The sequence below is a fragment of the Marmota flaviventris genome, chromosome X, assembly GCF_047511675.1.
Source record: "Marmota flaviventris isolate mMarFla1 chromosome X, mMarFla1.hap1, whole genome shotgun sequence".
NCBI classification, from domain to species: Eukaryota; Metazoa; Chordata; class Mammalia; order Rodentia; family Sciuridae; genus Marmota; species Marmota flaviventris.
This window is the reverse complement of record NC_092518.1, coordinates 117,193,415-117,206,764: the sequence shown is the minus strand read 5'-3', so window position 1 is coordinate 117,206,764 and position 13,350 is coordinate 117,193,415. Positions and strand designations below refer to the sequence as shown.

Genomic DNA, 13,350 nt, shown 5'->3' with positions numbered 1-13,350 from the left:
TTGTGCTTCTCTTTGGACAATGAATGTTCTGCCTGTTGTTTACCAGAGGTGTTTGCTTTATTATTGGAGGTCATGAAGCCGACTGCAACCTGTAGGCTTTCTTTTTATTTTGCTTCCAGTTCCCAGACACAAACCACAAAAGTTCCATGAATTTTCAGTTAAGGAAACAACAATCATATGATTGAAATGTCTGAAAATTATGAAATAGATCTCAAAACAAATTATAAATAACAAGGGAAATTGAAGAATGTTTAAGACTCACAAATGTAATTCTTGTTTATTTTTTATGTTTAAATGTGATTATCTCTATAGTGTCTTTTTAAAAAGGCTCAATCCCCATAGATTTATAACTTTTTTAAAAACCAAATTTATTATTTTACAAGAAAATTTATCCATTTTTATGTATAGAAAGTTACAATTTTATGTATGTGCCCATAAAATAAATATCATTTCATTGACTTGATTATGTCTTCTTAACATGTGTCTATGACTCTTCTTATTTATAATAACTCTTGCTCTGAAAATTGTTTTAATTTATTTTGAACTTAATGTTTATCCTCCCCACCCCACCCCCAGAATTACAGGACAAATAAACTTTGGTAAATATCAGGTTGTACCATTTAGTGTACATTTCAGAAAATGTCATAAAAGAAAAATACTATTATTACTATCAGATTATTTTGGTTGTTATGAATCAATATGTGAAAAACTCTTAAGAGTAATATGTGTAAATTTGAAATGGTAAAAAAGGATTGACATTGCTGCTTGTTATTTTAATAACATTTATAAATCCCATAATATATTTTAAACTCACAGTCTTCAATGAATGTTCCCCTTAGGTCTACCTAAAAGTTTCTTATATCATTGTTATTGAAACAAATTGTCAGATGCAAATATGAGCACAATGCAGGAGAGGTTACACACCATGCATTGGATTCTGTCATCAATGTTGGTATAACTGCCTATAATACTGACAACATTGGTATCAAAACAGTGGTAAAGAAAACTGCAAAACAAATAGGGGGAAAAAACTCCTTGAGGACTATCAGATAACTAACTGATTCTTCTTTGAGAGAAAAGGGAGCAGCAAATGCAAGTATGGGAAGAGAGAAGGATGAATAGAAGAGGAAGTAGAAAATAAAGAGGCAAAAAGGAAAAAAAAAAATAAATGATTGAAATGGTAGGAGTCACCTATACGAAAACCTTACCAGATGGAGAAAATTTTGTTAAATGTGCCTATGTGGAATTCCCTGCAGATTAATCGGTATTTTTAAAATGTACGCAATCCTACAAAGTGACTGTCATACATTTTATGACAAGTATTTCACTTCTAAGGAAAATAATCAGTATTCTTGCCCCCTTTAGAAATATGTTGTTATATTCTCAGTAAATTTATTATTTCCCCAAAATGCTGCCAGAACGTTTTTTTAAGAGAGAGAGAGAGAGAGAGAGAGAGAGAGAGAGAGAGAGAATTTTTTAATATTTATTTATTTATTTTTTTTTTTTAAAGTTTTCGGCGGACACAACATCTTTGTTTGTATGTGGTGCTGAGGATCGAACCTCGGCCGCACGCATGTCAGGCTAGCCCGCTACCGCTTGAGCCACATCCCCAGCCCCCAAAACGTTTTTGTAGAAAAAAATCAAGCTTATAATACATGTGCTAAGCCCCTCATTAAACTGTTGTAAAACTAGTTTGATATCTGTCATCTTTCAGAAAGAAGTTTACTTATCTACATAAAATTTGGTGTTTACTAACCTTAGTTCTATTTATAGTGTGAAAGAATGACTTAATATACTGCCTCCTTTTTGTGCACCAATTGTCGATATTTTTAGACACTTCTCATATTTTCAGTGTGTAAGCTAAACAAAAACTATAATTCTAAACTAAAAGAATACTCAGATAATATTTTAAGTGTTTCAGAAAACAAGAATGAAGTTGATCATGGAAATGAGGTTCTATAAAAATTATTTTGTACCTTATGTGTTGGTTCTGAAATGAGATTTTTTAAAAATTTGAAAGAAATACAAATACATCCGCAAATCTTTTGCACTGAAAATGGTATTTATTAATTAAAAGCCTAGGCATTTTTTTTCAGTATGATTGTTACTGCATTAAAATTTGAAGTGACTATTTTCAGATTAATTGGATAAAAAGTCCCCTAAGAAATAATTTTACCCTGTGTTCTTATGTTTTTCTGAAAGGCTAACACTTTGTAAAAAATTTAAAAAAAGAGAGAGACATTGAATTTACTGATGGCTAATATACTTTTAATTTTGGCTTCAGCCATTGCAATTTATTAAAAAGCCAATAAATTCTTAAAAGGCAAGGTACTATTTGTGATCAAGGCAAATAATATGAAAAATTTAGGCACAGCCCAGGATGTGTAGACAGGATAGTTTCCACTTTGGTAGAAGCTAAATTTAACCCACATATACATATAAATAACTAATACCTAATGGCATTTTGGTTTTGCTTACTTATTTTTTAAAAGTCGTATTTTTTATAGATATAGTCTATTGTAATCCTTCCTGAACCTTCATTGGCTAGTTTATTGGACTTTACAAAACAATATCTAAAGAAAGCGCTTTGTGTATGAATTGGCCTTGAATGTTTTCATTGGGCATGTTGTTTAGGATTGCAGATTTGTGGAGATTTTCATAAGGCCAAAGGTAATGCACTAGTTGATAAAATAGAAATAAAACTGAATAGGTCAATTAACAAAAACTATGAATAATCATATGGTCAGTGTGTTCTTTACTTTCCTTATTTATTAATTAGTCTCCTTATTTATTATTTATCTTATTTCAGGAACTAGTGACATTCAGGGATGTGACCATTGATTTCTCTGAAGAGGAATGGGAATGCCTGGAACCTGCTCAGAAGAATTTATACAGAGATGTGATGTTAGAGAACTATAGAAACCTGGTCTTCCTGGGTGAGGATAACTTTCTTTGGGATTTCTAAATAAGTATTAATATTTAATTTTCTTTACTTGAAGAATATTTTTTTTTACATCTAAAACCTAGTTTTATTTATTCTTTTTTAAACTTAAATTTTTTTCTAATTAGTTTTATATGAGAGTAAAACACATTTTGACAAATCATACATAAATGGAGTATAACTTCTCATCCTTCTGTTTGTACCTGATGTAGAATTACAGCAGTCATGTAATCATATATTCACCTAGGATACAACTGATTCATTCTACTATCCTTTCTACACCTTTACCCTCTCCTCTTTCTTCAATCTCCTCCATCTAATCTAAAGTACCTTTGTTTTTCCCTAGCTACCCCCTTAATGTGAATTAATTAGCATTTGCATTCTAGAGAAAATATTTGGCCTTTGGTTCTTTGGGATTGGCTTATTTCACTTAGCATAATGTTTCCCAGTTGTATCCTTTTACCAGCAAAGCCATATATCACTCTTATTTTTGGCTGAGTAATATTTCACTGTGTAAATGTACCATTTTTTTTATCCATTCATCTGTTGAAGAGCACCTAGGTTGGTTCCATAATTGAGCTGTTGTGAATTGAGCTCCTATATACATTGATGTGGCTATATCACTATAGAATGCCGATTTTAAGTTCTTTGAGTATAAACTGAGGAGTGGGATAACTGGGTCAAATTGTGTTTTCATTACAAGTTTTATTTTAAGGAATCTCCACACAGCATTCCAGAATGGTTGCACCAATTTGCAGTCCTACTCCCCACATCTTTTCCACATTCATGTTGCTTGTACTCTTAATAGTTTTTATTCTGACAAGTGAGAGGAAGTCTAAGTGTAGTTTTGATTTGCATTTCTCTAATTGCTGGAGATGTTGAACATTTTTTCAAATATTTGTTGATCAATTGCAATTCTTCTGTGAAATTTCTTAGTTCCATTTATTGATTGGGTTATTTGTTCTTTTGGTGTTAAGTGTTTGATTCTTTATATTTCCTGAAGATAATGCTCATTCTGAAGTACACGTGGCAAAGATTGCTCCCAATTTGTAGTCTGTCTATTCATGTTCTCATTGTTTTTTTTTTTTTTTTTTTTTTTTTTTTTTTCTGTAAAGAAGCTTATTAGTTTGGTGCCATCCTATTTATTGATTCTTGATTTTACTTCTTGCAGTTTAGGAGTCATGTTAAGGAAATCAGTTCCTAACCTGACATGGTGAAGATTTGGTGCTATTTTTTCTTCTATTAGGTGATGGACCTCAATTCTATTGCCTAAGTCTTTGATCCACTTTGAGTTGATTTTTGTGCAGGATGAGAGATAGGGGTTTAATCTCATTTTGCTACATATGGATTTCCAGTTTTTGCAGCACAGTTGTTGAAGAGGCTATCTTTTCTCCAATGAATGCTTTCAGTGCTTTCTTTCTAATATGAGATAATTGTAATTCTGTGAGTTTATGTGTCTTTTATTCTATACCATTTTTCTACATGTTTGTTTTGGTGCAACAGCATTCTGTTTTTTTACTATATCTATGTAATATCATTTAAGTTCTGGTATTGTGATGCCTCCTGCTTCACTTATCTTTCTAAAGGCTGCTTTGGCTATTCTGAGCCTCTTAATTTTCGAAATAAATTTTATGATTGCTTTTTCTGTTTCTATGAAGACTGTCATTGGTATTTTAGTAGGAATTTTGTTAAATCTTTATAATGCTTTTAATGGTATGGCCATTTTGACAGTGTGAATTCTGCCTTTCCAAGAGCATGGGAGAATGGGAGATCTTTCCATCTTTCATGGTCTTCTTCAATTTCTTTCTTTAGTATTGTGTAGTTTTAATTGTAGGGGTCTTTCACCTCTTTTGTTAGATTGATTCCCAAATATATATATATATATATATATATATATATATATATATATATATATATATATATATACACACACACACTTTTTTTTTTAATTTGAGGGTTCTTGTGAATGTGGGAGTTTTTCTAGTTTCTATTTCACGTGATTCATCAGTGATGTACAAGAACATGTTTGATTTGTGGGTGTTGATTCTGTATCCTGCTGCTTTGCTGAATTCATTTATTAGTTCTAAATTTTCCAGTGATAATTTTTGGGTCTTTTGAAAATAGAAATGTATTGTTAGGAAATAGTGATAGTTTGAGTTATTTTTCTGTTAGTTTCCATTTAATTTATTTCTTTTGTCTTAAGTTCTCTGGAAGGGTTTTCAAGGATGATGTTAAATAAAAGTGGTGAAAGAGGGCATCCTTGTCTTGTTCCAGTTCTTAAGAGAATTCGTTCATTTTTTTTCACCATTTAGAATGATGTTGTCCTTGAGTATAGCATATGTAGCATTTATAATGTTGAAGTATATAACTACTATTCATAGCTTTTTTTTGAACATATGTTGATGCTATATTTTGTGAAATGCTTTTTATGCATCAATTGAGATAATTACGATTCTCGTCTTTAATTTTATTGTTGTGATGTATTATACTTATTGATTTCTTATGTTGAACGAGTCTTGCATCCCTGGAGTGAACTCCACTTATTTTAATTATGTTTTTGTTTGTGATTTGCCATGATTTTATTGAGAAGTTTTTCATCTATGTTCATCAAGAATATTGGTCTGCAGTTTTCTTTCCTTTAAGTGTCTTTGTCTGCTTTTTGTTATCAGGATGAGCTTCATGAGATGAGTTTGGACGGTTCTCTTTTTTCTTGTTTTCATGAAATGATTTGAGGACTGTTGGTGTTAATTCTTTGAATTTCTGCTAGAATTTGGCTTAGAATCCACTTGGTTTGTAGAAGTTGGCTGATAATCCAGTTGGTCCTTGGCTTTTTTTTTTTTTTTGATAGCACCTTCTATCTTATTAGTTGAAATTGATGTGTTTAAATTGTATGTGTCCTCCTGATGCAGTTTGGTTCCGTCATATGTCTCTAAAAATTTGTCGACCTCTTCAAGATTTTATATTTTATTGTATTATAATTTTTTAAAGTAGTTTCTGATTATCATCTGTGTTTCAGTAGTGTCCATCATGATATTTCCTTTTTCATCACAAATTTTAGTAATTTGACTTGTTCTCTTTCTCTTAATTAGTGTGGCTGTGTTTATCTATTTTATTTATTTTTTCAGAACATTTTTTTGTTTTAATTTATTATATGACAGCAGAATGCATTACAATTCTATAACACGTATAGAGCTCAAAATTTCATATCTCTGGTTGTACACAAAGGAGAGTCACATCATTCATGTCTCCATAGATGTACTCAGGGTAATGATGTCTATCTCATTTCACTGTTTTTCCTACCCCTACGCCCCTCCCTTTCCTTCCCTCCTCTTTGCCCTATCTAGACTTCATCTAATCCTCTCTCCACCACAGCATTATGAATTAGCATCCTTAAATTAGAGCAAACATTTGGCATTTGTTTTTTAGGATTGGCTAACTTCACTTAGCATTATATTCTCCAACTCCATTCATTTATCTGCAAATGCTGTGATTTTATTCTCTCTTATTGCTGAGTAATATTTTATTTGGTATATATACTACATTTTCTTTATCCATTCATCAACCGAGAGACAACTAGGTTATTTCCACACTTTAGCTATTGTGAATCTTGCTGCTATAAACATTGATATGGATGTGTCCCTGTAGTATGCTGTTTTTAAGTCCTTTGGATATAGACCAAGGAGTGGGAAACCTTGGTCAAATGTTGGTTCTATTCCCAGTTTTCCAAGGAGTCTCCATACTGCATTCCGTATTGGCTGCACCAATTTGCAGTCCCACCAGCAATGCATGAGTGTGCCTTTTTCCCCACATCGTCATCAACTTGTTTTTTGCCCTTGATTTCTTCTGCTATGCATTGGTTGCATTGGTTGTTCAATGTTAGATTAGCTTCAGTTTTTTGTTTTGTTTTGTTTTGTTTGTTTGTTTTACTTTATCATTGATTTCTAATTGTTTTTTCCATTATGATCTGTTAGAATGCAGGGTATATTCTCTATTTTTTTTTAAATTTTCATAGAATTTTTTGTGGCCTAATATATCTTCTATTTGGTGTTGGGGTTGTTGTTCAGTGGTAGATTGCTTGTTTAGCATGTGTGAGGCACTGGCTTAAAATGTTAAGCACCACTTATAAATAAAATGGATAATCTAAAAATTGAAAAAAAATCTACACAGTCTATTTTAGAGATGCAACCATGTGCTGCTAAGAAGAAAGTGTAATCACTTGTTAATGAATGAAATACTCAATATATTTCTTTTAAATCTAAATTGTTGATTGTACTTTTTAGTTTTTTGTATTATTCTTTGGAGGATATGTCCTCTGGTGACAGAGGTCTGCTAAAATTACCCAGTATTATTATGCTATGGTCTATTTGATTCTTGAAATTGAGAAGGGTTTGTCTGGTATGTGTAGATGCTCCATAAATATTAACAAGTGTTATGTCTTGTCGATGTATTATTTGTTTATACAGTATGAGATGTATTTCTTAGTCTCTCCTGATTAATTTTGGCTTGAAGTTAACTTTATCTGTTATGAGGACAGAAACTCCTGCCTGTGTAGGAAATCCATGTGAGTGATATATTCTTTTTCATCCCTTTGCTTTTATTCTGTGGATGTCTTTGCTTATGAGGGGAATCTCTTGGAGACAGCATATCGTTTGATCTTCATTTTTAATCCATTCTGCCAGTGTATGTCTTTTAATTGATGACTTTAGTCCGCTTACATTCAAGGTTATGATTTAGATATGATATGTATTCTCAGCCACTTGGGTTTATTTCTGGTTTTTAAGTTGAAATAATTTCTCCTTTGATTGATTACTCCTGTAGCATAATTCCTCCCATTGCTGATTTTTGGTTTGTTTTTCATTTTATCTTCATGGAATATTTTGTTGAGAATGTTGTGTAGTGCAGGCTTTTGAGTTGTGAATTTTTTTTAACTTTTGTTTATCATGGAAGTTTTTTATTTTATCATCTGATCTGAAGCTTAATTTTTCTGGATATAGTATTCTTCATTGAAATCCATTTTTTCCCCTAAGAATGTGGTATTAATATCCTAGGACCTCTTATCTTTGATGTCTGGCTTGAAGTCAACTGAGATCCCAATTTCCCCCCACTCCATATGTAATCTGATATTTTTTTCTCCCAGCCCTTAAAATTCTATCCTTATTCTGTAAGTCATTTTCATTATAATGTCTTGGTATGGGCCTATTCTAATTATATGCATTTAGTGTCCTGTAAACCTCTTCTATATGATCTTCCATTTCATTCTTTAGGGTTGGGAAATTTTCTGATATTATTTTATTGAAAAATTTGTGTATTCTTTTGGTTTAGATCTCTGCTCTTTCATTTATTTCAATAAATCTCCAAACTTCCGCTTTTCATGTCATCCCATATGTTTTGGATGTTCTGATCATGGTTTCTTAACATCTTCTCTGCATAGTTAGCTTCATTTACAAGATTATGTATTTTGTCTCATTGCCTGATTTTATGTCTTCCAAGTGGTCTAGTCTTTTGCTGATTCTTCTATTGAGTTTTTATTTGATTTATTGATTTCTTCACTTTGAGGATTTCTACTGTTTTTTATTATTATTTTTCTTTCAGAATCTCTGCCTTTTGAAGTGATCTGGAGTGTTGTCTTGAGCATAATGCTCCAACCTCTGGATTGCTGGAGTGCAAGAGGTAATATAATTGTCAGAATTCCTGGAGGCAGTGTTTAGGTTGAAGTAGGCTCCAGACTCTTCACTGAACCCCATTGTTTTGGAGATTTTAAATAAGCACACTTCCAGAGTCCAAGACTTACTGGTCCAGGCTGAAAGACTATACCCCAAGGATTTCATTTGGATTCCCTTTTTGTGTTGGGGAGCCAACTGTGAGTCCCATACCTCACATGGAGACCCTACAGTTCCTGGTCTTGGATTCAGACTCCAATTTCTTCCCCCTTGTTCTTCCAAATTCCTTACCAGAAGCATCTCTCTCACTAGTATTGTAAGGAGCCAGATTGGAGAGGGAGGTGTCTGGAGGCTGAACATGACCAGTAGTCTGTTAAGAGACTACCTCTTTCCATGTTTGATTTTGTCCTGGTCATGTAAGAACACTATATGTTATTCAGTGTGCGTTTATTTATTGGGCCTGTATTTCAGGCCAAACTTGGATTTATTAGGCATTGGTTCTGTCTGCTGCTAGCCTCTTTGCTGTGGCTGCAGAATGTTTCCTTATGATGTCCTCTGCATGCTTCTTGGAGGGATGGTAGCTACTCTTCCTCAGCAGGATATTGGATACTACATCTTTCAGGTTTGTTGGACAATGTCGTTGATATCTAAATGCTGTTTCCAGATATGCTTTGGGTCTCCCAAGAATCCATACAGGCTTCTTTAATTCCCTTATCCCTCCATTGTGCTCATGGTGGAACAACTCTGGCTGGTGTTTCAAGCCTGGCTGTGGCAGCAGCTATGTTGCCTGGGATTTTTTTTTTTTAATTTTTTAAAATATCCAACCCCCAACTCTCCAAGTCACTCCTCACTTTTTTTTTTAAACCCATCTTGGAAAAACTGTGTGTCTGCTTTTTTGTTTTCCCACCACAGAGCAGCCAGGAAGACAACCTCTCTATTCTGCCATCTTGAAAACCTCTCCCACAATAATTCCTTTTATTTGTTATTTTTAGTTATGCAAAAAAGTAAAAACCATTTGATCCTTTATACAAGCATGGAATACATCTTATTCTAATTGGGAAACCAATCTTGTGGATGTACACAATGTTGAAATTCACCATGTTGTATTTATATATGTATATATGAATGTAATCAGATTCATTCTCCTTTATTTCTATCCTACTTTGTGTGTGTGTGTATGTGTGTGTGCATGCAGGATGGGATTGAACTCAGGGCCTTGTGTATGCAAGAAAAGCACTCTACCAACTGAGCTGTATCCCCAGCCCTCTGTCTTCCTTTTTTCATTCTTTGTCTAATCCAATAAACTTCTATTTTTCCCCTCCCCACCCTCCCTTGTTATGGGTTAGCATGCACATATCAGAGAACATTCAATCTTTATTTTTTTTAATTGGCTCTTTAATGTAGATGATGGTCTCCAGATGCATCCACTTACAAGCAAATGTCACAAAATTATTCTTCTTTATGGCCAATTTATATTTCATTCTATATATATGTATATATATATATATATTACAGTTTCTTCATTTATTCATCTTTCATTGGACATCTAGGTTGGCTCTGTAGCTTAGCTATTTTGAATTGTGTTGCTATAAATATTGGTGTGTCTGTGTCAATGTGATAGCTGATTTTTAACTCCTTTGTATATATATCACATAGTGATATAACCAGGTTAAATTCCATTCCAAGTTTTTTTTTTTTTTTTGCAGAATCTCTATACTACTTTCTAGAGTGGTTGCACCAATGTGCAAACAAAATTGGAACAAAACTGCAAAATTTTGAAAGCTACCTTTAAAATGCTTTATGCTACACATTAGAACAAATTCATCAATATATAGATAATAAAAATTCATGTAATTCCATCTACTTGGAATTCTGATGCAGGAGGATTGCAAATTAAAGTCTATCCTTAATAACTTAGGTTTCAATTCTTGCTTTTTAGGAAAAAAATGGCATTTTTTTTGTGCAGACAAGAAAATGTTTTATCTTTTGTATAGTGTTTGAAATTTTAATTGTGATCAAAACCACAAATAAATCTTGCTATTTCCAACATCTCAAATATATTTAGTTCAAATTGTTATATAATATGTCTTTAGAAATTTTACATCTCAAAAAAAATGAAATCTCATAAAAACAAGGTTTATTTATATTCCTCCATCTCAAATACTATTCTCCATTTTGTTAAGTTTAGCTATCTTATTTATACTAGTAGAACAGTTCAGTGTTTTTCTTTTAAAAAATTATTTATTTACTTTTTGTTTTAAGTGGACACAATATCTTTATTTCATTTTTATGTGGTGCTGAAGACCGGACCCTGTGCCTCGTGCATGCTTGGTGAGCACTCTATCACTGAGCCACAACCCCAGATCCACGTCAGTAGCTTCTAGTGACTTATTTCTTTTATCAAAGTCTGCTTTATGGTTTTCCTTATTATAGCTCTTACAAAATTTCCTACCTTTTTGGACTTGAAAAATATTCTGTAGTTTATATATTTTAAATTTTCTTATTTACTTATTTCAAGGAATATTTTGTTTGCTTTGATGTGATGTCTCTTTTGAATAATATTTTAACAATTGCAAGTGTCTTAATTTGCCATAAACTTTGAGTTTACTACCATACTCACTTAGAATTCTATATGCCTAGTGGTCTTATTGCCAGTATTAACTATTGAATATTGTAGCTTTTTAAGTCAGAACATTGTTCCAATTTGGTTGTGTTTTGAATATTTTTGAGTTATTCATAACAATTTGTAGAATATCTTTTTTCTCTTTTTGGGAAAAATAACATTTGGAGTTTAATAGATATTGCATGAACTTCCAGAAAACTTTGAGGAGTAGAAATATCTTTTAATTTTGCCCTTCAATTCATGAAAAAGACCAAATCAACTAATTATGAAATATTTATGCATTTTCTAACATCACTTTCACTTTTTTAAAAATATTTTTTTAGTTTTAGTTGGACACAATATTTATTTCTATGTCGTGCTGAGGATCTAACCCAGTGCCTCACAGGTGCAAGGTGGGTGCTCTACCACTGAGCTACAACCCCAGTCCCTGTTTCACTTTTGATTTTAATTTTATTCCATAATATGTAGGAAATGTTAATATTTTCATATATATTAACTTTTTATAACCTGAGTTGTTCTATCCAGTATAATATTTCATTTGCTATTGAGAACATTACTTTTGTAAATGTAATTTGTTCAAAATAGTTTTTCTGAGTCTTTCTTTTTTTTTTTTTTTTTTTTCTGTTTGGTGACTGCCGTTTTGTTTGACTTTACAGGAAGCTAGACATTGTATCTCCTAGTACTACAATGTTATTTCATACTACAATGTTATTTCCTATTTTGTTATCCAGTTTTTTCAATATTTGCTTTCTATATTTGGGAAGTACGATGTGAGTTACAAGTGTTCATACTGTTATTGTAGTAATGGAGGGGGAAAAAAGTTTTCATTTTTAAGTTTAATTAATGTACTTTGGTAATGGGGATTGAGGCCAAGGGTGCTGAACCACTGCTCCAAATCTCTGGTCCTTTTTATATTTTATTTTGAGACATGATTTCCCTAACTTGCTTGGGGCCTTTCTAAGTTGGTGAGGCTGGTTTGAGCTTCCTTAAGCAGCTTCCTTAGCTGCTGGGTTTTCAGGTGTGTGCTAGAGCACCTAGCTACTTTCATCGTCATATAATTTTCTAGTCTACCTGTCACAGTTTCTTTATTAAAAATCTGTTTTGCCCCATGTAACTGTTATTTCAAACTATGTTTTGCATATTGTAATTTTCTTATTCCACTTTTCTTTTGGTTAATGTTGTATGCAATATTCTCATATTCTTTTGCATTTTATTTGTGTTCTTACACTTAAAGCATTTTATACACTACATACAATAGTATTTTTTAGATTAAATTCTATTAGTCAAGTTTTGTGATTTGATTGGTGTTTTATAATACTGCAGGTACAATCTAACAAATTTCTAAAAGTGAAGAATTACTCCTTTCAGAGTTTCTTTATTTCTTATAATTGTTTATTCTACTTTTCTTAATCAGTTAATTTGTGGTTCATTGATTTTCAGACTGACATGCTTTGATTTCTTTCCCATATCCCTTTGCATATTGTATGGCTATTTGTTTTGTAACTCACATAAGATTTTATAAAGATTACATTATGGGGCTGGGGTTATGGCTCAGTGTTAGAGTGCTTGCCTCACATGTGTGAGGCACTGGGTTCAATTCTCAGCACTGCATATAAATAAATGAATAAAATAAAGGTCTGTTAACACTAAAAATAATTTTTAAAAATTACATTAAATTTACACTGTATTTTGAGCTAGTAATAAATTAAATTTGATTTATTATAAAATTTTGTTTTGTTCATATATTTTCACAATTTTGATAATTTTACAGTTATTTTAATGTTGCATATACATTAACAAGTTTATATTGATTTTTATGCTTTTGTCTTTCAAATTGTATTGCCAGATTAAGTGTTTTGTCTTTGAAAGTGATGTTTTTTCCCCAAGAGAACTTTAAAATTTCATGTAATTTGTGTTGCTGTACAGATTTATTTTTCATTATAATGGATTATTTTAGTAGTTTTAGAGGACAGATCTAGTGGTGATGCTCTTTGGAGGCATTTATATATGTTAAAAGTGTTTATTTTTCTTCGCTATTTACAGATCAAATATTGTCAAACAGGTAAAAGAAAAAAAATGCCAACCAAGAACATATATTCAGAAATCCATTCTGTATTGTAAATCTT

The 13,350-nt window shown here is 32.0% G+C and overlaps 1 protein-coding gene and 1 long non-coding RNA gene across 2 annotated transcripts in view; one reads left to right on the top strand and one right to left on the bottom strand.

Annotated features, from left to right (window-relative positions):
• The window catches only part of LOC139703269 (uncharacterized), a 132,503-nt gene that overhangs the window by 22,412 nt on the left and 96,741 nt on the right, over nt 1-13,350 (bottom strand). The window lies entirely within an intron of this gene.
• The window catches only part of LOC114083921 (zinc finger protein 721-like), a 114,169-nt gene that overhangs the window by 80,017 nt on the left and 20,802 nt on the right, over nt 1-13,350 (top strand). The window contains exon 2 of the mRNA XM_071606417.1: nt 2,810-2,936. Within this exon, the coding sequence (XP_071462518.1) occupies nt 2,810-2,936 (127 nt within the window). The remainder of the gene's footprint in view (nt 1-2,809; nt 2,937-13,350) is intronic.